Consider the following 24,871-nt stretch of genomic DNA (forward strand, 5'->3'; position numbering starts at 1 on the left):
AGCAGCATGTCTTACTTGCTTACAGCAGCATGTTGTGTATGTATTGGCATACATAATAATAATTGGCATACATAATAACAGCAGCAGTATCAGCAATAACAGCAGTAGTAATAACCACAGCAGCAGCAGCAGCAATAACAGTATCAGCAATAACAGCAGTAGTAATAACCACAGCAGCAGCAGCAGCAGTAGTAATAGTAGCAGCAATAACAGCAGCAGTAATAACCACAGCAGCAGCAGTAATAGCAGCAGCAGCAATAACAGCAGCAGTATCAGCAATAACAGTAGCAGTATCAGCAGCAGTAATAACCACAGCAGCAGCAATAACAGCAGCAGTATCAGCAATAACAGTAGCAGTATCAGCAGCAGTAATAACCACAGCAGCAGCAGTAATAGGAGCAGCAGCAATAACAGTAGCAGTATCAGCAATAACAGCAGCATCAATAACAGCAGAAGCAGTAGTAATAACAGCTGCAGCAGTAATAACCACAGCAGCAGCAGTAATAACAGCAGCAGCAGCAGCAATAACAGCAGAAGCAGTAGTAATAACAGCAGAAGCAGTAGTAATGACAACAGAAAAAGCAGTAATAGCATCAGCAGCAGCAGTAGTAATAACAGCAGCAGCAGCAGCAGCAATAACAGCAGAAGCAGTAGTAATGACAACCGAAACAGCAGTAATAGCATCAGCAGCAGCAGTAGTAATAACAGCAGCAGCAGCAGCAGCAATAACAGCAGAAGCAGTAGTAATAACAGCAGAAGCAGTAGTAATAACAGCAGAAGCAGTAGTAATAACAGCAGAAGCAGTAGTAATAACAGCAGAAACAGCAGTAATAGCAGCAGCAGCAGCAGCATGAGCAGTAGTAATAACAGCAGAAGCAGTAGTAATAACAGCAGAAGCAGCAGTAATAGCATCAGCAGCAGCAATAACAGCAGCCGCAGCAGCAGCAGCAGCAGAAGCAGTAGTAATAACAGCAGAAGCAGTAGTAATAACAGCAGAAGCAGCAGTAATAGCATCAGCAGCAGCAATAACAGCAGCAGAAGCAGTAGTAATAACATCAGAAGCAGTAGTAATAACAGCAGCAGAAGCAGCAGAAGCCGTAGTAATAACAGCAGAAGCAGTAGTAATAACAGCAGAAGCAGCAGTAATAGCATCAGCAGCAGCAGCAATAACAGCAGCAGCAGCAGAAGCAGTAGTAATAACAGCAGAAGCAGCAGTAATAGCATCAGCAGCAGTAGCAATAACAGCAGCAGCAGCAGCAGAAGCAGTAGTAATAACAGCAGAAGCAGCAGCATCAGCAGCAGCAGCAGCAATAACAGCAGCAGCAGCAGCAGCAGCAGCAATAACAGCAGCAGCAGCAGCAGAAGCAATAGTAATAACAGCAGAAGCAGCAGTAATAGCATCAGCAGCAGCAGCAGCAATGACAGCAGCAGCAGCATCAATAACAGCAGCAGCAGCAGCAGCAGAAGCAGTAGTAATAACAGCAGAAGCAGCAGTAATAGCATCAGCAGCAGCAGCAATAACAGCAGCAGCAGCATCAATAACAGCAGCAGCAGCAGCAGCAGCAGAAGCAGTAGTAATAACAGCAGAAGCAGCAGTAATAGCATCAGCAGCAGCAATAACAGCAGCAGCAGCAATAACAGCAGCAGCAGCAGTAATAGCATCAGCAGCAATAACAGCAGCAGCAGAAGCAGTAGTAATAACAGCAGCAGCAGCAGCAGCAGCAGAAGCAGCAGTAGCAATAACAGCAGCAGCAGCAGTAATAGCATCAGCAGCAATAACAGCAGCAGCAGAAGCAGTAGTAATAACAGCAGCAGCAGCAGCAGAAGCAGCAGTAGCAATAACAGCAGCATCATCATCATCAGCAGCAGCAATAACAGCAGCAGCAGCAGCAGCAGCAATAACAGCAGCAGCAGCAGCAGCAGAAGCAGTAGTAATAACAGCAGAAGCAGCAGTAATAGCATCAGCAGCAGCAATAACAGCAGCAGCAGCAGCAGCAGCAATAACAGCAGCAGCAGCAGTAATAGCATCAGCAGCAATAACAGCAGCAGCAGAAGCAGTAGTAATAACAGCAGAAGCAGCAGTAATAGCATCAGCAGCAGCAGCAATAACAGCAGCAGCAGCAGCAGAAGCAGTAGTAATAACAGCAGAAGCAGCAGTAATAGCATCAGCAGCAGTAGCAATAACAGCAGCAGCAGCAGCAGAAGCAGTAGTAATAACAGCAGAAGCAGCAGCATCAGCAGCAGCAGCAGCAGCAATAACAGCAGCATCAGCAGCAATAACAGCAGCAGCAGCAGCAGAAGCAGTAGTAATAACAGCAGAAGCAGCAGTAATAGCATCAGCAGCAGCAGCAGCAATGACAGCAGCAGCAGCATCAATAACAGCAGCAGCAGCAGCAGCAGAAGCAGTAGTAATAACAGCAGAAGCAGCAGTAATAGCATCAGCAGCAGCAGCAGCAGCAATAACAGCAGCAGCAGCATCAATAACAGCAGCAGCAGCAGCAGCAGCAGAAGCAGTAGTAATAACAGCAGAAGCAGCAGTAATAGCATCAGCAGCAGCAATAACAGCAGCAGCAGCAATAACAGCAGCAGCAGCAGTAATAGCATCAGCAGCAATAACAGCAGCAGCAGAAGCAGTAGTAATAACAGCAGCAGCAGCAGCAGAAGCAGCAGTAACAATAACAGCAGCAGCAGCAGCAGCAGCAGCAGTAATAGCATCATCAGCAGCAGCAGCAGCAATAACAGCAGCAGCAGCAGCAGCAATAACAGCAGCAGCAGCAGAAGCAGTAGTAATAACAGCAGAAGCAGCAGCAGCAGCAATAACAGCAGCAGCAGCAGTAATAGCATCAGCAGCAATAACAGCAGCAGCAGAAGCAGTAGTAATAACAGCAGAAGCAGCAGTAATAACAGCAGCAGCAATAACAGCAGCAGCAGAAGCAGTACTAATAACAGCAGAAGCAGCAGTAATAGCATCAGCAGTAGTAATAACAGCAGAAGCAGCAGTAATAGCATCAGCAGCAATAACAGCAGCAGCAGAAGCAGTAGTAATAATAGCAGAAGCAGCAGTAATAACAGCAGCAGCAATAACAGCAGCAGCAGAAGCAATAGTAATAACAGCAGAAGCAGCAGTAATAGCATCAGCAGTAGAAATAACAGCAGCAGCAGCAGCAGAAGCAGTAGTAATAACAGCAGAAGCAGTAGTAATAACAGCAGAAGCAGCAGTAATAGCATCAGCAGCAATAACAGCAGCAGAAGCAGAAGCAGTAGTAATAACATCAGAAGCAGTAGTAATAACAGCAGCAGAAGCAGCAGTAATAGCATCAGCAGCAGCAATAACAGCAGCAGCAGCAGCAGCAGCAATAACAGCAGCAGCAGCAGCAGCAGCAGAAGCCGTAGTAATAACAGCAGAAGCAGTAGTAATAACAGCAGAAGCAGCAGTAATAGCATCAGCAGCAGCAGCAATAACAGCAGCAGCAGCAGCAGAAGCAGTAGTAATAACAGCAGCAGCAGCAGTAATAGCATCAGCAGCAGTAGCAATAACAGCAGCAGCAGCAGCAGAAGCAGTAGTAATAACAGCAGAAGCAGCAGCAGCAGCAGCAGCAGCAATAACAGCAGGAGCAGCAGCAATAACAGCAGCAGCAGCAGAAGCAGTAGTAATAACAGCAGAAGCAGCAGTAATAGCATCAGCAGCAGCAATAACAGCAGCAGCAGAAGCAGTAGTAATAACAGCAGAAGCAGCAGTAATAGCATCAGCAGCAGTAGCAATAACAGCAGCAGCAGCAGCAATAACAGCAGCAGCAGCAGCAGAAGCAGTAGTAATAACAGCAGAAGCAGCAGTAATAGCATCAGCAGCAGTAGCAATAGCAGCAGCAGCAGCAGAAGCAGTAGTAATAACAGCAGAAGCAGCAGTAATAGCATCAGCAGCAGCAGCAGCAATAACAGCAGCAGCAGCATCAATAACAGCAGCAGCAGCAGAAGCAGTAGTAATAACAGCAGAAGCAGCAGTAATAGCATCAGCAGCAGCAGCAGCAATAACAGCAGCAGCAGCAGCAGCAGCAGAAGCAGTAGTAATAACAGCAGAAGCAGCAGTAATAGCATCAGCAGCAGCAATAACAGCAGCAGCAGCAGCAGCAGCAATAACAGCAGCAGCAGCAGCAGTAATAGCATCAGCAGCAATAACAGCAGCAGCAGAAGCAGCAGTAATAGCATCAGCAGCAGCAATAGCATCAGCAGCAGTAGCAATAACAGCAGCAGCAGCAGCAGCAGAAGCAGTAGTAATAACAGCAGAAGCAGCAGCAATAACAGCAGCAGCAGCAGCAGCATGAGAAGCAGTAGTAATAACAGCAGCAGCAGCAGCAGCAGCAGCAGCAATAACAGCAGCAGCAGCAGCATCAGCAGCAGCAGAAGCAGTAGTAATAACAGCATCAGCAGCAGCAATAACAGCAGAAGCAGCAGTTATAGCATCAGCAGCAGCAATAACAGCAGCAGCAGCAGCAGCAGTAGTAATAACATTAGAAGCAGCAGTAATAACAGCAGCAGCAATAACAGCAGCAGCAGAAGCAGTAGTAATAACAGCAGAAGCAGCAGTAATAGCATCAGCAGCAATAACAGCAGCAGCAGAAGCAGTAGTAATAACAGCAGAAGGAGCAGTAATAACAGCAGCAGCAGTAATAGCATCAGCAGCAATAACAGCAGCAGCAGAAGCAGTAGTAATAACAGCAGAAGGAGCAGTAATAACAGCAGCAGCAATAACAGCAGCAGCAGAAGCAGTAGTAATAACAGCAGAAGGAGCAGTAATAACAGCAGTAGTAATAACAGCAGAAGGAGCAGTAATAACAGCAGAAGCAGCAGTAATAGCATCAGCAGCAATAACAGCAGCAGCAGAAGCAGTAGTAATAAGAGCAGAAGGAGCAGTAATAGCATCAGCAGCAATAACAGCAGCAGCAGAAGCAGTAGTAATAAGAGCAGAAGGAGCAGTAATAACAGCAGTAGTAATAACAGCAGCAGAAGCAGCAGCAGTAGTAATAACAGCAGAAGCAGTAGTAATAACAGCAGAAGCAGTAGTAATAACAGCAGAAGCAGTAGCAGCATAGCAGATCTATTCTATTAAGACCAAACACATTCTCATATTCATCATTACCATGCCAAACAGAGTTGTCATGACAGAAATGTAAAATACTTCATATTAACACATGTATATTATATGAATTGTCTTTCCAAACTCACTTCTTGGGAATATTTTTGATGCCAAACTATAGCACAGTTAACACACGTGCACACGAAGAAACAACGGCTTATGACAAGACAGAAGAATGTTAATGCAATTTTCATACAAAGAGAAATATATGAATAATGCTACATACTGAGAGCTTTATTTATCATCTTATGTAATGAGACTTTGGTAAAATCTTCAACAGATATAATTCCCAATCTGATCCTCTGTGTGTCACCCTATAAGATAGAAACAACAACAACAACAACAACAAATATATAATATAAATATCTTTAATAACTCAATTGTTTCTCCTGGATCAGTCGTTCTCAACTGGTTTTACTTCAGGACACTGTACAAAATGTCTATGGTGCAAAAGTAACACAATTATTTTCTTAAAATCAAACAAATGAAATAATATTATCATAAACTATATGACATGAGCTGAATAGGACAATTGACAATTTTGGTTTCTAAATGTCTCTTGAATTCAGTTTCTACCATGTGACGGATGAATTTCTGCTGAAATATTGGACACACAACCTTTGACATCAGCCACAAGAGATATGGGAAATGTTTTCTGATAATTCTGTTTGTTTTACTATCTTAACTATGCATGCTTACACGGCTAGCTGTGTGATTCTGTTTGCATTCATCATCGCTTCTTCTCTGCTTAGACCTCTTGCACATTCATCAGTCGTGACCCACCAGTTAAGAAACACAAATGGTGAACAAATGTGCCTGATTTTCTCTTGAGAAAAATACCCAAATAATCATGGAATCATAATAATGTATATCGTAGAGTTTCAGGAGAGATAATGTCTCAAAATGTGTTCAGATTTGCTAGGAAAATCAAAGAGTCAGTAGTATGAACGGACTAATTTTCTAATCAAATTCTTCCTAGATCAAATGAACTGACCCAGCGAACAGACTTTTGTTACAAGAATGTTCTCCAAATGTTCAGTGTTGGTTCTGGGAACGTAGAACATGTCCAGTTTTCTTGACGTTAGAGGAACGTGTTTTAAAAGGTATAATGTTCCTCAAACGTTCTTTCAACTTAATTTCGATTTTAAATTCAACATTCCATGAACGTTGATTAATAAAATTCCAAGAACATAAAAATGTCCAGTTTCCTGAATGTTAAGAGAATGTTATTTAAAGGTTAGTGTGATGTTCCTGAAACATTCTTTCAATCATTCAAACACCTGCTGTGAACAAGCACTGAAAGCAAGAGAAATAAGAACACAAACTACAAGTTTCTTCAGACACAGCCTTAGATGAACTGAAGATAAAAGACATCAACTCTCTCAAGATCTGATTAAACAACTCCACAAACAGCATTACCAGCTTCACTTATTACTAACCAGACTGACTTTATTTCTGTCAGACGTCTTAATGAGAATTAACAGAGGTTTAGATGTTGATGTCTTATTGAAAATGTTTCGTTTGGGGTCACCATTATGGAGATCAGTGTTTGCTTTCTTTGGTGCAATTGCAGGTGTTTATTGATAAAGCAGATCAACATGTCTGTTTAAATATCAGACAAATGACCGTTTTTTCTGTAATTGATGACTTAAGGAATTGAAGCATTATTGAAAAATATGAAACCCAACAAATGTGAAAAAGATCATTTGTAACAATATTACTGTATTTCAGATGCTGAATGTTGATTTCTGTGAGTATATATAAATAACACTGTCATTGTCAACTTTCTGTTTACAACATGTTTTGTGTCATTTATACACTCACAGACATCAACAATCAGCATATGAAACACAACAATGGTGACATTATTCATGCCAGCAAAGAAAACACATTCATTGCACCCAGCATGCATTGCGGCATGAATAAATTATGAAGCTGAATTATTTTTTGATTGTCACCATTGTTGAGGTTTGTGTGACGAGTGCTGATGTCTAAGTGTGTCGTTTTTAACTTGTAAACTGTTTTGGACAATCTTACACAAATTTCTTCAGTGTTACAAACTTTTTTATCACATCAATTGAGTTTATTACTTTCTTCTCAAATAACGTAAAAATTTCAAAAGTGAGTAAAACTACAGTAAAAGCAGTTGTTTAATCACTAAACCAATAGCTTTATCAGTGCAGAAATATTCTCCATAAACATCTGCAATTGCTGATAAAGCACCAACTTAAAGAAAGTCAAGGGTCAAGAGCCCAACTAAAGCAAACACTGATCTCCATAATGGTGACATCAAACGAAAAATTTTCAATAAGACATCAACATCTAAACCTCTGTTAATTCTCATTAAGACGTCTGACAGAACTAAAGTCAGTCTGGTTAGTAATAAGTGAAGCTGGTAATGCTGTTTGTGGAGTTGTTTAATCAGATCTTGAGAGAGTTGATGTCTTTTATCTTCAGTTCATCTAAGGCTGTGTCTGAAGAAACTTGTAGTTTGTGTTCTTATTTCTCTTGCTTTCAGTGCTTGTTCACAGCAGGTGTTTGAATGATTGAAAGAATGTTTCATGAACATCACACTAACCTTTAAATAACATTCTAGTAACATTCAGGAAACTGGACATTTTTATGTTCTTGGAATGTTATTAATCAACGTTCATGGAATGTTGAATTTAAAATCGAAATTAAGTTGAAAGAACGTTTGAGGAACATTATACCTTTTAAAACACGTTCCTCTAACGTCAAGAAAACTGGACATTTTTTTGATTCCCAGAACCAACACTGAACATTTGGAGAACGTTCCTGTAACAAAAGTCTGTTCGCTGGGGAGCTGCTATAAACATTCACTTTATTGCTCTATAGTTACTATATGACAATAGTGACATAATTGAGTCTATTTTGCATTTATCCTACAAGGCATTGAAGGCTCAGAGAAACATATGAGACAAAGTTGATACCATAAATATAAAGCTTTGAAAGAGCTGTAACACTTGAGTATTTGTATGTCTGACACAGTTTGAGCAATAGAAACTAGTAATCTGTTACTAGCAAAATAGTAAAATGTCTTCCATTTCCTGAACAAGTTTTGACTTTCCCTGATAAACCGCTCATAAATAATTTAACAAAACTATAAAAAACAAAGTGAAATAGCGACATCTAGTGTACAAATAAGTGATGATACACACTATTTTCACCTGGTGGACCAGAAGATCACAGATTTTCACACCAACATGAAGAATATACCTAGCAACCACATAACAACATAATAAAAGACACTCAGAAAAAAATAATAAGGTGGATATAATATGTTAAAGGACCACTGAAGTGCCTTGGAACACGCAGCTTTGTATGATGGTGTGTTGACATAATTTCCACTGAAACAGGAAGCTAAGGCGGGACATACTGAATGGCTCCTCCCCCTTTTCAAATAGCCAATAGTGTTTAGTTTACCTCACAGACTGACAGCACCACTGAAGCGAATCTGAGCGCTGATGATACGTTGGATTCAATAGTACAGGATTCATTCATTTCATTCTTAACCAACGTACAGTTGGAAAACAGAATAAAACTTGAGCGTTTGAGCAATCGAACACACATCTCAAACCCATATTGCTCTGTGATGCGTCAACGGTCGCTTTGGCCAGGTGGTTTTTATAGCATAGGGGGCGGAGCTTTAGATTCTAGAGAGCATTTGATTGGACAGAAGATGGGATGAGAAGCTGAAGTCCGCGGTGACGTCATAAAAATCCCTGATCCATTTTAGCGGAAGTGAGAGACTGTAAGATTTGAATGCTTATATCTCCTAAATGCGAATTTTCTCATTGCTTTGGAACACACCAGCATATTCATAGTAAAAGCTAAAAAACGTACATTTTGATTTCAGGGGGCCTTTAAGATACATATATCTATGTTGTTTGGGAGTGTTTGTATGTGTGTTAAGGCAGGTCCAGCATGTTTCTGATCTCCAGCTCTCTCTGTGTCCGTCGGTGAATTTCTTGGATCGCCGCGACGATGACGTGGATCACAGGCTCCGCCTCTTCCTGCGTTCGCACACACACCAGCTGCAGGAAAACTTTGCGGTCGGGCATCGCATGAAACACCAGCTCGGCCGCGCGCTGCACAAGCCATGGATGATGCGGCGCTAAAACCTCCAAGTACGCGTCGCGACACAGTTCGCCCATGCTCCGCCCCTCGGGCTCCGTCACTAGCTTCTCCAGCAGAAGCTGTAACCACAGCAACGAGCGATGGAGGCGGAGCAAAGTCCGACTCCCGGAAGGCGTTTGACTGTCGAAGGAGACCACGCCCCTCTGAAGCTCCGCCTCCAGCATGGAACGCACTGAGTGGTAGGCGTGGCTATGGTGAGGGGGCGGAGCTACACGCTGAGCATCTTCAGTCATAAAGATTGTAGACTCTTCCAGTGAGAGCTGTCGGATGAGTGTGATCTTCTCCTCAACTTTATGAGTGAAAAAGCCCACCAGAGGGCCTAGAGACTCCATGAACCTGCACCACAGACACAACATCAGTGTGAGACTGAGGAATCATCGTATGAACAATACATTTGTGATAGTAATTGTTACATAAATATATACACACTATAAACAATGTTTCTTTGGAATGTATAAAATAGTTTTTGGTAAAGCTTTACAATAAGGTTCATTAGTTAACATTAGTTAATTACCTCAGTTAACATGAACTAAGAATGAACAATACTTCTACAGCATTTATTAATGTTAGTTAATATGAATTTTAACGTTTACTAATATGTTTTTTAACATTTACTATTACGCTTTAAAATTAAAGGTTGTATTTGTTAACATTAGTTAATGCACTGTGAACTAACATGAACAAACAATGAATGCATGTATAGGCCTATAGGATAAACATTAATATATATATATATATATATATATATATATATATATATATATATATATATATATATATATATATTAATGTTTATCCTATAGGCCTATACACGAATATCTATATACAGCAATTATTGGGGCTCAAGCGGTTTAAGGCCTTTAAGCACATGTGGAAATAGGTATTATGTTTTATTTAGCAAGCTTGTTCATACTGTATGGAAAAGAACATTAAACAGCCAAAACAGGCAATTTACTAAGGAAATATATGATTTAAAGCTTTATAACAGTTATTGAGGTAGAGCCTACAACCTAGGACTAGTTCGCAAAAGTAGGTTTTTGTAATAATCTCCTATATTTAACGAATGATTCGATTGACAGCGGTGGTCCTAGAGGCAAAGTTGCTCAGAATGAGGAGTTCAACCATATGTATGAATGTCATGAGCATGTGCAAAACATTGCATGATACACAATCCTTTACGGTTGTTGGTCTGATTTCTTTTGTTTTTCTCACAGGCCTCTAGGGCCGCGGGTCAAACAGGCCCAGCGAGTTTCGTTCCGATCGATCTCCGTTAACCTTGTCTGACAGCTGCTCAAATTTCTCGTAGGAACATGAATGTCCTCGGAGACAATCGCAGCACCTTGGACAAAGACACCGCATGCCAGTTTTCAAGGCAATCGGAATGACTGTTGCGTAGCTATCACCGTTTTTGTGTTTTTTCATTTTAAAGTGGGACGTCCTTTTTCATGCGACCACAGACCGAGCCCATACATAGGTGTACCAAGTTTGGTGAAATTATCTCATTCTGTTCAAAAGAGATAGCCGTTTCAGTAAAAGTGGCCACGCCCACTTCAAAATTTTTTGCGTCCTGTCACGGACATAAGGTGAAATTTAGACTTTTTTTCGACAATTATTGGCAGTCAGACTCCAGAGAATCTTTTTGCACTGGTTTGGTTCCGATTGGGTGAAAAACCTAGGACTAGTTCGCAAAAGTAGGCTTTTCGAAAATTCGAAAATACCCAAAAATTTCACTGGGGTCACGATCGATTCCAAGATGTGCGAGAAAATAGTTTGTATTGAGCCAAGGATTCCAACAAAGACACTTGACAAACAGTTTAGGAGTTATGAGCCATTATGTACTTTTGACCGCTATAGCGCCACCATCAGGCCGATTGGGACGAGCCTTGGTGACGTTGTAGAAGGTGGTCAGAAGTCTCTACAATTTACGGTTTAGACTGCCCGATCACTTTTATGGGAGAATGCTGATCCTTGGAAATTCGAACAATTACAATAGGGTTTCAGCGCTACCCTTTTACCCCTAAAAGTCAGTATCGAATCGGCACATCCCTAATCGTTACAGCTTTAAGAGTATCACGAGAGAACGGGTAAAATATGTTAAATTACTGAATACCCTAAAACACTCAACACCCCCAAAGGACATTTTTTTTTTTTTTTTTGGCGATATGTGTTTTTTGTAAAATTTCTGAATGTATTCCTGCAATAAAAAATAAAAAGCGTATCCTACTTGATCAGCTCCTCCCAGCAGAGCAGGTACGGTTCCAGCAGCACGTCGGAGGCGGGGCCGAGGGCGGAGCTTAGATGCAGGAGGAGGCGGGACACTTGGAACTGCTGTCCAGCACACTCTCTGATGATGTCATTTCCTCCGAGCGCATCATCATCAGCAGCATCAGTAACAGCAGCCCGAACCACCTGGACAGGAAGTGAGTGTCAATCAGCACTAGTAATAGTTAATGTCAAGTCAAGTCACCTTCCTTTACACAGCGCTTTTAACAATATATTTCAAAGCAGCTTTACATTGATAATAGGAAATTAAAGTAACAGAGATTGTTTTGGCTTTACAGCAGCTCTAGAATAAAGTTATTGTCCAGCTAAAGTTAGTGATGTGAAGTATTGAAGTTTAGTGTATTTCAGTCACTTCTCACCTCTCTGTTTGGTGTGAACACATTTAGACAAGGCCGCCACGACTCCTCACAACTCTGAACTGTTCCTTGAGCTGCAGAGAACAGGAAAAACAGCGAAACGCAGTTATTTAAGCTCGAGGGGGGTTGTGTGTTTGTGTAAGGTGTGTGTGTGTGATGGTGAAAGGTTGTATGTACTCACGCAGCCACAGAGAGCTGAGGAACAGCAGCAGACTCAACGTGACTGCGGTCACGACACACCGGCGCATTCTCATCGCTATAACGTCTCGGTTCTCCTCCGTGACTCCTTCGTCTCTCGGTCTAATGCTCCTAATCAACAGAGTAAAACTCAAATCAGCGTGACCTTTGAACTGTTGTGCGTGTCACTGATTCAGGCTTGTGTAAAGAGCAGGGTTGAGCTTAACTAAAAACACAACTGTGGTGGCAATTCGAATTCAAGAAAATAAAACTACAACATGACATTCATTCAGGCGTAGTAGTAGTTTTAGTAATACATCTCATTTGTCAATATGAATTATCCATAAACATGTGGATTATTTCCAGAAACAAGGGTTATTAACATTAACCAAAATAAAAATAATAATTTACTTGAAATAAAATAAGCATAAACAATAAAATATTAAATAAATCCATGTTTTATTTCAGCTAGTTTTCAAGGCAATGTTTCTCATTTTCGTTTAGTTTAAACTTAATTTAAATAACAAAGTAAAACTGAAATAAAAATGTATAATAAAAAATATTATAGCAAAAAACTCAAAATTACTAAAACCTTAACTAAACCAAAATGAAAATAATAAATATATGAATACATTAATATTTTTTATTAAGTAATTAATTAATTAATATATTAATACATTAAGAATATTAATAATAAATTATATTATTTATATGTAATAAATGTGAATAAATCATATTTTATTATATTTAATAAATAAACCTTGTTTATTGTATAGACCACAGTGAAACGCTTCTCTTACCAGAACATTTACTATAACTTTATTTTGATTTTAAATGACAGTATTGAACCATGATGAGAGAAATGTGTCTGATCTGAGAATAAATAGACAAAATTAATTAAAAAGTATGAGGCAGTTTATTGGTTTTCATACAGCAGCAGCATTTTGGACTAATTCAATTCTGTGTGACTGTATTGCACTTCACACTCATGAGTTAAAACGAGACAAACACACACACATCAGATTGAGATTAGATCTTTATTTGATATAGTACACACATTGCTTAAACATCAGATAAACATGCAGACAGAGTGATAAACTGGCATTCATACTTGCACACAAAATCACAGCCGTGTTCACTGAAGAACCAGAGCCGCTCATAATGACATCACCACAGTGGGAGGGGCTTAGCACTGACAGACAGCTCAAACGGCCAATGACAGAGCAACTTCCTGAGTTTTAGTGCAGTTTGGAGTGACTCTCTGCCTCCTGGTTCTGAAACACAATTTAAATATACATTTATAAATAACAGTGGAAATATTTCTAGATTATTTAAATATAACATGATTAATTAAACCCACAAGCAAAACAACAGTCTTGATACCTCAAACTTGTAATGAAAAATCTGTTTATATATGTAACATGTATGAAAGGTGACATGAAATATATTATTATTATTAGTATATATAGTTGTCACATGGTACTTTGATATATACCATGGCATAAGATATTATGTTGCTTGTGCTACTTGGAAATGCTACTGTGTGTGTGTGTGTTGAGTTTATCTATATTTATTCATGTCCTCTAAGGGTTGGCGTGACTCTGTATAAATAAACTTGTGTCCCGTTTAGTGTGTGTGTGTCTGACCTGTCGTCCTCGTCCACGAAACACAATTTTCTGTCCTTTGTGCGCAGAGACGTGTTTGAGCGCGTGAGGCTGTTTCAGCTCTTTCAGTAACTCTGGGCTGCTCAAACTCACTGCAGGAGAAACACACACACAGAGAAGGACGTGACATCTGCACGACTCACTGTAATTGCATTTATACATCAAGTTGCATTGTGGGAAACAGTATTTGTGCATTGTTGCACATTTTTGTAGGTCATCTGAGTGTTTCATACGTTCAAATTATGACATTAAAAAGTTGAAATTATGGCTTAGTATGTTACAATTTCGACATCTTATGTCATGATTCAGACTTTTTAAATATCATAATAATGACTAAATAGGCTATGTCATAACTATGACATTTTATGTCACAATTAAGATTAAACAATGAATCTTATATGGCGGAAATGGGCTTCCATAGTTTCTCAGAAGTGGAAGTTGTCATATTTGGGTAAATTTCTATAGTGGTGAATGAGAGACTACATTAAATATATTTTTCATGTTCCCATTTGCTCAAATGTGACCCTGGACCACAAAACCAGTCACATGGGTCAATTTTTTTAAATTGAGAGTTATACATCATCTGAAATCTGAATAAATAAGCTTTCCATTGATGTGTGGTTTGTTAGGATAGGACAATATTTGGCCGAGATTCAACTATTGAAAATATAGAATCTGAGGGTGCAAAACAATCGAAACATTGAGAAAATCGCCTTTAAAGTTGTTCATTTATGTCCGCACTTGTGTTGCATTCACCCACAAAAATAAATGTTTTATATATTTAAGGTAGGAGATTTTAAAATATCTTCATGGAACATGATCTTAATATCATATTGATTTTTGGCATAAAAGAAAAATGGATAATTTTGACCCGTACAATGTATACCCGTGCGACTCGTGACTGGTTTTGTCATCCAGGGTCACAAATAGCAAAAGGAAAACTCCACAATAGTGTTCTCACAACATTCAATATAGGAAAAAATAGAGAGAGACTGATAACTCATAAGAGAAAAATGTCAATTTTACCATCACTGTATTAGAAACACCCTCACAGCAGCGTTATTACCTTTTTTTGATGCAAAGGTAATATAATATAGTATAGTGTTATAAATGTTCATAAAAAAAAAAAATACAAAAAAAAAAAATATATATAAAAAACTGCAGGGTTTATGATGCTGATGACCGTTAAAATGCGTCATCACTCTGTGAAAAAGGTCCGATGTTTCAGATTCACTCACTCGTCTGTTCAGGAGATGTTGGCTGGGAGGGCGTGGCTTTGGTCGGAGTTGTGGGCGGAGTTACATGAACAGTCTGTTATAGAGAGAGGCAATCGGATGAAATCACTGGTGGTTATTTCAAGTTTTATAATCAAGAGAGTTCCTCTTACCTTACTTTCTTCCATCTCTGGTCAATGCGCTCACAATTCTGATCAATTCAAGTTATAAGGACAAGACAGAAAAGATGGAAAGATGACGTGAGTAGCGGTCGCGTTGGCTTTCCTTCACAGCGGTTTCAGCATCAACTACCAAAACACTTAAAGGTACTAAACAGTTATTTTGTTAGTTACTGTATTTGTATATCTAAATTTGATCCGGTCGCTGTGAGAAACTTGTTTCTCTCGTCGCTCACTGTGATTAGCCTTAAGTCTCAATTCTGCAGCGACATTAATCATTTACTTACTTTATGGCTCTAAAGTCCACTGAAAACAACCTGGAAAAAAAATACTGTCCGTATTACACAATTCTGCTTTTCTCACCCTAGTCTACATTATAGAATCTCGCTAACACTAATAAACAGGGCAGAGAAAGTTGTGTGAATCGATCGCGTGCAGAAACACTTCAGATATTTGTGTTCAACGAACATTTGACGCTCAAATTTCAAATAAAAGAAAACACTTTATTTTAATAGTTTGACTATTTCTATAATCATATACATAAAATGTTTAAATAATTGATTCAATATCATACATTTTACACCAAAATTGAGTATAATCACATGGTGAAATAAATATGAGAATAAATAAATATTTATTTATTTATTCATAAATAAATATGAGAGCTGGGTGTTTGTTTAGCTATATTCTGAAGGACAAAACTAAACTTAATTTGACAAAACTTTCCTTCTGGGGCACAAATGATATATAAATACATTTCAAGCTCTTTTATGTAGTTTTATAGTCGTTATTAGAAACAGTAGAAGTCTGTAATATGCCCTCATTTACATACCCAGATAGTACATGTACGTCTCCAAGATGTCTTTTAAAGAGCAACTTTACATACATTCTAAATCATAAACATCTTAAAGACATCTTATAAATGTCTATATCGCATCTGACAGGAAAAGCCTTAGAGAAGTTCTGCAGATGAGCAAACACTCTAAAAAATACATCTTCCAGATGAAAACAGACACATCAAATAGAATAAAAAATTAATAGCAATCGGAGGAAAAGCGTACAGGTGTAGCCTCGGCCACATCTGTACCATCGCATCCAGCCCCATGGATTGGGAATTCCCCATTCGTGATGGAGAATCACATAGGACAGTGAGCTGTCTCTGGAGATGCAAATAGGTCTACTTCTGCTTGACCAAACTTCTCCCACAGGAGCTCCACCACCTTGGGGTGGAGTCTCCATTCCCCGGGCCTCAGCTCCTGCCTCGATGTCCGCTCCCTGGTTTTGATGCTCAGGGATATATACTGCCCTGAGAGACAGCAGTTTCCCTTGGGCACATAGGAGGATCTGGGGTGCCAATTTGCATAGGTGACGCGACCTCAGACCCCCCTGATGGTTGATAAAAGAGACCACCGTTGGCCGTGCGGACAAGTACATGATCAGGTCAGGTCTGGGAGGAAGTGTTTTAGTGCTCGAAACACCGCCATCATATCCAGCAAATTTATGTGCCAGGAAAGTAGATGGTCCTGCCACAGACCTTGCACCGAGCGACTACTCATGGTCGCCCCCCAACCTGTGAGGAAAGCATCTGTCATTAGCGCTACACGACAAGAAGCCCCCAGCACTGGGCCTTGGGTGAGAATCCAAGGTTTTTTCCACATGACTAAGGCGCACAGGCATCGCTGCGTGACCTTGATCATGCGAAACGGATTTCCCCTCGGAGAAAACCCCTTGGTTTTGAGCCACCACTGCAGGGGTCTCATGCACAGAAGGCCAACAGTTATTATGTTGGATGCAGCTGCCATAAGACCCAACAGTCTCTGAAACTGTTTCACAGTGAGTGACTGGCCTAGTTTTTCCCTTATTTACGGCTGAGAGAATCAATACTATAGGAGCAGGGGATAGTCGTGCCTGCATCGTTGTCGAATTGAGCTAGAATCAACCAATCGTTGATATAATTTAACACGCGAATGCCCTGGAGTGTCAGAGGAGCCAGAGCTGCATCCACGCATTTTGTGAAAGTGAAACCATTTTTGTGAAACCTAGGCCGAAAGGAAGAATTCGATATTGGTATGCTTCAACCCCGAAAGCAAACCTCAGGAACTTCCTGTGGTGAGGATGGATGGCTACATGAAAGTAAGCGTCCTTTAAGTCTATCGTGACGAACCAGTCCTGGGACCGGATCTGTGACACAATCTGTTTGAGTGTAAGCATTTTGAACTTGAGCTTTAGAACTGTGCAATTTAGTTGGCGCAGGTCTAGAATAGGATGCAACCCTCCATCCTTCTTTGGAACAATGAAGTATAGCCTCCTTTCATAGAAGAGTCTGAACATCTTGCTCTATGACCACCACCGTAGGGAAGACCCCTAGAAACTTGGTTGGACGTAAACCGAACTGAATTCTGTAACCCTTTTCTATCTTGAGCAGGACCCAATGAGATATATTTGGCAGTAGCTTCCACACTGCCAGAAAATCTACTAAAGGGACCAGCCTCTCGAGACTGGCCTCTGGTATTGGTCGAACAGCCACTTCAGCACCCTGAAGCGGCGAACCGGCAGGGAACAACCAAACTGGCAGTGCTGCGACCCTCCTCAGAGGATCGTTGGAAATCGCTGCCACCTCGGTGCCCTGAAGCGGCGAACCGACAGAAAACAACAGAACTGCCAGCTTTGCAGCCATCCTCAGAGGGTCGCTGGGAACCACTGCGCCCCGAAACACCTGAGGTGGCGGAGTTGGCAGAATGGCCCCTTGAGGGCACCGAAGAGAAACGGCCAGGGTATAATGAGGTGTAATCCGTTTCTCCCCGGAGGGGACTGCCCTCAGAAGTCTGACGGCATCAGGACTTCTTCTTTGTCGAAGCCTTCTTTGAGATAATGATGGTCCTCAGATCATGCCTATCTCTAGAGGGCTTCATCTGTGGACGCCACCCAGACCCCCCTTATTGTGGAGGAGCCAGAGTGGCGACGCTCTGTTTTTGCTGCACTCTGTGCTGCGAGGAGCTCGTAGACGGCCGAGACTGCTCCCGCCCAGCAGTCTCTGGGACCATAGACCGGCAAGGAAGAAATCTCCAGAACGCTGCCGCTTGTTTCTTTGGTGACAGAGTCGCCGAAGATGCCAGAAGGCAAGAGCGGAGCGTCCAATAGGACAGTTCTGTCCCTGTCATGTCAGATAGAATTAACCAGAGATGCTTCTCCGTGGCCACCAGGGCTGCCATAGATCGGCCTACTGACTTGACGTCTCCTTGGTGGCTCTAAGAGACAAATCTGTAAGTTAGCGCTAAGTTTAAAGATGAAATGAATCTTTATCCTGTACAAAACTCTCAATCTCTTCAGTGTCTCTCCATCAACTTTACCTCCAAGTGACGCCTTCTCTTTCTTCAGCTGACAGATTTCTGTGACGAAACTATCAATATCCAGCATGTACAGACATGTATTATCTCCATTTAACAAGTTTACATTTTAAACATGCTATTCTCACAAACTTCTGCTGGTTTCTTCTGTGAGCACTATGTGAACTATATGACACAACTGCATGTGTGTAAAGACTTCAGTGAAAGTGAAACTGAACAGATGAGCTGGAAGCTTCTTCAAACAACATTTATTTTCAGAAACCCTGAAATTAACGTACAAATCTGATATTCATTCACAGATAAGCGATGGAAATGTAAATTCACTAGTTTAATAGCATGAAGCAGTATAAGAATGTTAATAAAAATTAAAGTCTGTGTTCATGTAACATATCAGAATCATGAAGTACTTGAACTGCAGACATAATAAACTAAGTACAGTGAAAACTCCATTACAGAAATGGCACCAGGTGTATACAAATGTTTATTTAGTAGGTTATTTGTTTGAAAAATTACACTTTTACTTATTTTCTGTGTTGTCTTTTATAAAAGATCTTATGATGGAATTAAAATGTTGCTGTAAAAACCTGTTACATTTTCTGTACTGTGGCTCCCAGCGACACATATTTAGTTTCTTCAGTTTTTTTCGACTTTTTTTTCTTTTCTTTTTCTACAGTTCTTTTTTCAATAGTATCTGCAGTGCCACAGAGCCCATCTGAAAGGACAGATCAGCAGTCTCAGACCAGAAGTTAAGGGCAGAGCTTATAAGCTAGTTTTGGAGACTGGTTAGACATTCTTTGACTTTGAAATAAACAGTACTACATAACTTATGTTGTAAGATAAAACAGCATTTAACATGCAACATCCATTAATTTATTAAGTGCACAATTATCAAAATTTCTCTCTTCAGCAATGTAGAAGATATATTGACATTACTTATCTTTTTCAGTCATGGCATCCTCCAGTGGTCCACCTCTAAATGAGGAGATGGAGTGCTCCATCTGTCTGGAAGTGTTCACTGATCCAGTCACCACTCCATGTGGACACAACTTCTGCAGAACCTGCCTGAACAAGTGCTGGACGAACACACAGACCTGCTTCTGTCCAATTTGTAAAGAAACATTCAGAAAAAGACCTGATCTCAAGATTAATGCAACAATCAGAGAGGTTGTGCAACACTTTAACCCCCTGAGGTCGGCGGTCGCGCCGGCGATACCAGCTTGCTTTTTTTCCTATCAGTGCAAAAGAGACTCAAAATACTCTGTTGATTTTGATCTTACATATAAGTGTTATACATCATGTTAAATGTCAACTGTTAAATGTCTTATTTTATTTGTGTACACTCATAATAAAAACAAAATTGTGTGTTTTTCGTAAAATAATGAAAATAAACATGATGCGCGTTCTGCCGTCTCTCTCAATGTGAAACTCATTCTGAAACGCGACAGAAAAGGATCTGTAACTCAGCGAATGTTTGTCACACAGATTTGAAACGCATGTCTATACAACACTTCGAGTCTCTATTTTTAAAGTATGGAAATTATATAAAAAATAAATATTCTCTGTTTAAGTAATCCGTATGAAAGCAGCGGCATATACAGTTTCTCAAACGCGTCCTAATTAACTCTAATGTGACCACGTCCATGCGCGCACGAGCGATTGACATGCAAATGATCCACGTGGAGGAACGCAGACCTGTAAACGCCCCATCACCTCAAAACAAAGAATCAGAAACTTCAGTAACTTACTCCTCTCTGCTTTTCATCGAGTTTGGAAGACTGTGTTTGTGCTGTGCTGTTTCACTTGGATTCACCTCAGAAGAATTAGAAGAACACGATTTAAAGATGAGAAGATTTTTAAGGTAAGACATGTTAAACTAGTGGTGCCAGATTAAAATGTATGTTATGAAATGAGATTGGAGTAAAAACATGAAGCCTAATGTCGTACATGTATATGTATCTATATATAGACAGAAAAATGTTGAAATGTGAACTAGACTGGTAGGCAACCTTTCAATGCTAAATGTATATACATGTCCAACACGAGGATGTTTTAATATTCTATAATAAAACACAGCATGATAAAAGTAGGCTAGTATGAGTGTATACTATTGTGAATATTATAATGTTTAGAACCGTGTTTACTGTTAAATACTGTGTTTGTGGATATCTTCTCAAACGTTGATGTGTAAAATGGTAACAATAATTAGTTTAATAGTTTTGAGAGGCTTGATCGCTTCAGTAAATGTTCTCTGCACGCGTTTGCGTTTGAAAAGCAAAACGCGCCAAACAATAGGCTTCGTTTTTTTTACTCCAAATGTTTATTTTCATTATGACATTATGAAATGAGATTGAAGTAACATATGGTAATCAATATATTTTTCTCTAGTGCAGTGTTACTGAAGTGTTCCTTTTTAACGATAGGCTATTGTTATTATTATTTTATGCAGCACAGCACATAGCTTATGCCTACAAGGCACAACAAACCTGGTGTTCATTATATACACATGTATATATATATATATATATATATATATATATGTGTGTGTGTGTGTGTGTGTGTGTGTGTGTGTGTGTGTGTGTGTGTGTGTGTGTGCATTTTGTACATTTTAAAATGCAAATTATAACCTGAAAAATCAAAAATGTATTCCCCAAATCGTGCAACCCTATAGTTTCTCTTGATATATGTATGTTCACAGGTTGTTGGTTTTTTTTCAGGGATCAGATGCCCCACTGATGAGTCCTGCTGACTTCAACATACACATAAGTCTCCGTACATGAACATGGTAAAGTGAAAAATCAAACACCATGGAAATGAAAGGTAAGTACTATGTTTCAGGAATGGCACAAAGGTGTGTAACTGATTAAGTCTCTGTCTTTAGTTCAGTGTGTTAAATAATGTGCTTTTTTTGTCATTTGTTGTGTATTTTTGGATTATGTTGTGTTGTAAATAAATCCAAACAATCAAAAAGCCATTCTTTTTTAAATCTCCTCATTCTTTGTGCAAGGTTGCTCAGAATTATAGGGCCTGATAGCCCCTGATAGGGCCATTAGGGGAGGGTCTTTGTCTTTCTCAGGTGTGAAAGCCATTAATATTCAGGATGTGTTTACACCTACTCGCATAAAGCTTTCTTACACAAAACATGTCTTACAAATTTTAAATCAATATATTGTCTTATCTGAATGAGTATGCAGGATGATTTTCACATAGTTTTGGAGCAAATATTCTAGGCTACGTCATACAATTTTCAAAAGTCTTGTGAAGAAATAATCAATATGGGTTTTATAACCTTATTTCAGTGACAATTTTTTAGTTTTTTCACAAACCACGCATAAATGTCATTATCTCAAAACTACAAACTTTTACATACATGCTGCTGACATATTATTGTAGCAGAGTTTGTGCTTAATACAGTGTAATCAGACTTTAGCCATGAAAATGTCACAAGTAACAGAAATAAGCACAAATGTCAGAGCATATCAGAACACCTCCAGGGCCCAGAAAACACCTCAGACCCCAGAGGGTTAATGAGAAGCTCAATCTAGGAGAATCTGAGGTGTTCTGTGACATCTGTGGTGAAAGAAAGCAGAAAGCTGTGAAGACCTGCCTGACGTGTCCAAGCTCTTACTGTGAGACTCATCTGGAGCCTCATCTCAGTGTCCCACGTCTAAAGAAACACAAACTCATCAATGCTGTGGAAAATCTGGAGGATTATATATGCCAGAAACACGAGAGACCTCTGGAGTTGTTCTGCAGAGATGACCAGACGTGTGTTTGTCTGTTCTGCACTGAAGGAGAACACAGGACTCACAAAACTGTTCCTATTGAGGAGGAGAGTCGAGAGAAGAAGGTAAAGAGATACAAACAAAACACTTTAACCCATTTGTGCCCAAATTTTTCTGAATGGTTTCATGCATATAATCCTGTTAATAGTGTCCTATGTGAACATGTTCTGCATTTATTTTCCCCAGGTTTTTTTTTTCTTTCTTGAAAATCATATTTGAATGTGTGGCAACTATAGTTGACGGTGGGCAAATATGCTGTATGCACCCCTTCAATGTAAAATATGAATAGGAGGAGAACATTTGGCATTTATCTCAAAATAACTGCTTTCAACAGATCAATCTTTATTCATAAACAAATTTATTATGTATAAAAGTCGAAGAACATTTGATGCAGACCCAAAAAAACGGCATTTAGCTTATAATCTCTTGAATATGAAAACACAACAAACAACAAATCCATTTGCCTTAACCATTGTGCGCTGTTCAGGGTCTTTTTGACCCACATTTCTGACTTTCATTCATGGGGATAACATAGATAATTTGACATGGTTTAGTGTAAGATTTTTGCCCATCTTTTGGAAAATGCTGTTTTAAAAGTAACAAATTATCACTTTAACCAGTAGATGGCTGCAGAGCACCACTATTTGCTATTTGCTTTTTGACTAAGTGAAAGACATCTTTTCACAAGTTTTTCCAGTTGTACTCATATCTACATATAATGAAATCACAATTATAATAATAAAAGTTACTTTTTGTCAAAGTTTAGGCACTCTTTGTACTGAAAAAAAAAATCTGTTTTTCAGTAATGTTATATTATGATTAGAATCAAATGAATTTGATCAATGGACAAAATTCATCCTCAAAATCAGAAACAACACAGAACACACATAGACAGAAATGAAGTGGCACACTTTAAATTTGTAGAATTATATGAAAAACAGATGTTTGAAATAAATGATAAACTCTAAAAACTCCAACTTTTCTCTTTGTAACATCCTGATCAGGTTTGATTCTAATCATAATGTAACATTATTGAAAACTGATTTTTTTTTCAGTACAAAAACTGCCAAACTTTGACAAAAAGTAACTTTTATTGTTATAATTGTGATTTCATTATATGTAGATATAAATCTAACTGGAAAAACTTGTGAAAAGATGTCTTTTAGTTTGAAACTTTTAGTACTTTTAGAGCTCTGCAGCCATCTACTGTTTTTTTTTTTTTTTTTACTTTTAAAACTGCATTTTCCAAGATTTGGCCAAAAATCTTACACTAAACCATGTCAAATTATCCATGTTATCCCCATGAATGAAAGCTAGAAATGTGGGTATTTTATAAGGCAAATTGTTTATTAATTTTTTTTTTCTTTTTGGAGAATTTTTCTTTTCTTTTTTTGAACATTTGTGGAGTAAAACTGTCCAAATGTAGAGTAAAAACATAAATAAACTGAGTAAAATTACATTTGTTTAAAATATATATATTGTTTGTTGCCTGGGGTCTCTCAGACCCCAAACAGCCTGACTGTAAACCACAAACGAACAGCGCACATGGGTTAAAGTTGTGGAACGTAGTGCAGAACAAAGTGCAGCCATAACAGGGCATTGTGTATCAAAAAGTTAAATGAAAATAAATAAATACAAATAAATAGAATGAAGAAAAAAAATATATCTATATAGAGATGTCATTTAAAGGGTTAAGTTATGTTTATGCACTAAACAAGACCAATAAACTTGATTTATTAAGGCATTTGCCCACCGGCAACTATAGTTGCCGCTTGGACTTTTGACTAAGTATACAAAAAACTATAGATCTCTTGTAAGATTTGTTTTGTTTGGATGATTCTAGAGACCTTCATGATTATGTAGATATATATATGTCAACAAAAAATACTTAGTAGTAACATGAAAATGACCTTTCTTTGGGAGGGTTTGCCTTCGCCATGCTTCCTGGAAGTAGGGGTAGGAAGTTGACAGCCTCATGTGACAGGGAGGAAGTGAATACCTTTTTTTTTTTCTTGAAATCCTTTATTTGGTTGTTTGCTTGCATGTCATTGAGAAATAAATCATGGACAACATCTAGAAAATTATTTACAAAAGGAAAATGACAACTATGCACTGCGGCAACTATAGTTGCCGGAAATACACATTGGCGAATGAGATTTGCATCACGAGCCACTTCCAGCTTCCAGTTATATAAGGCAGCATGCAAACTCACACAGTAAGCTTTTGCTTCGGAGCAGAGCAGACGTTGTTTCACTCTGCTCTTCAATCAACGTTCTACGGAACAAGAGGGAAGCTGTTCCTGTGTTGGTTGCATATTACAGCGGAGGTCGCGGTTGCTGAGTGTTTGCACGGTTAAGTGCAGCGGCTGTTGCCCCGGCCGCTTTTCCCTAAAACAGTAAAAACGGGTGTGGCCGTTGTGTCTTTTTCAAATGTCATTCCACCCATGTGTTTCTGGATGTGGTCGTTTCCTGGCCCAGTCTGACAGCCACAATCACTGCCTCATGATTCTGGGACGTAAGCATGCTGAGGTAGCCCAATAAATGTGGTGGGTTACAACCGATCTTGGATCTGCACGTC

At 39.4% G+C, this 24,871-nt stretch overlaps 3 protein-coding genes across 3 annotated transcripts in view; 2 read left to right on the forward strand and 1 right to left on the reverse strand.

Moving 5' to 3' along the window:
* LOC309480259 (E3 ubiquitin-protein ligase TRIM11-like) overlaps positions 1-7,676 on the forward strand; it is a gene marked incomplete at its 3' end in the record, with an annotated part of 24,300 nt that extends 16,624 nt beyond the window's left edge. Inside the window, exon 7 of the mRNA XM_082144670.1 lies at positions 7,653-7,676. Within this exon, the coding sequence (XP_082000796.1) occupies positions 7,653-7,676 (24 nt within the window). The remainder of the gene's footprint in view (positions 1-7,652) is intronic.
* On the reverse strand, positions 6,717-12,436 carry LOC309480959 (ceramide-1-phosphate transfer protein-like). Its single transcript, XM_082145729.1, has 4 exons — positions 12,113-12,436; positions 11,935-12,005; positions 11,517-11,701; positions 6,717-9,628 (listed from the first exon to the last, which is right to left on the reverse strand). The coding sequence occupies exons 1-4, from the start codon at positions 12,183-12,185 to the stop codon at positions 9,064-9,066; spliced, it is 894 nt and encodes a 297-aa protein (XP_082001855.1). The 5' UTR covers positions 12,186-12,436; the 3' UTR covers positions 6,717-9,063.
* Positions 12,437-15,173: 2,737 nt separating this feature from the next.
* Positions 15,174-24,871, forward strand: part of LOC309480260 (uncharacterized protein) — a 104,817-nt gene continuing 95,119 nt past the window's right edge. Inside the window, exons 1-4 of the mRNA XM_082144671.1 lie at positions 15,174-15,312; positions 19,186-19,294; positions 19,459-19,689; positions 22,034-22,359. Of these exons, the coding sequence (XP_082000797.1) occupies positions 19,461-19,689; positions 22,034-22,359 (555 nt within the window). The 5' untranslated portion in view covers positions 15,174-15,312; positions 19,186-19,294; positions 19,459-19,460. The remainder of the gene's footprint in view (positions 15,313-19,185; positions 19,295-19,458; positions 19,690-22,033; positions 22,360-24,871) is intronic.

Source organism: Leuciscus leuciscus (genome assembly GCF_965113295.1).
Source record: "Leuciscus leuciscus genome assembly, chromosome: 18".
In the NCBI taxonomy this organism is placed as follows: domain Eukaryota; kingdom Metazoa; phylum Chordata; class Actinopteri; order Cypriniformes; family Leuciscidae; genus Leuciscus; species Leuciscus leuciscus.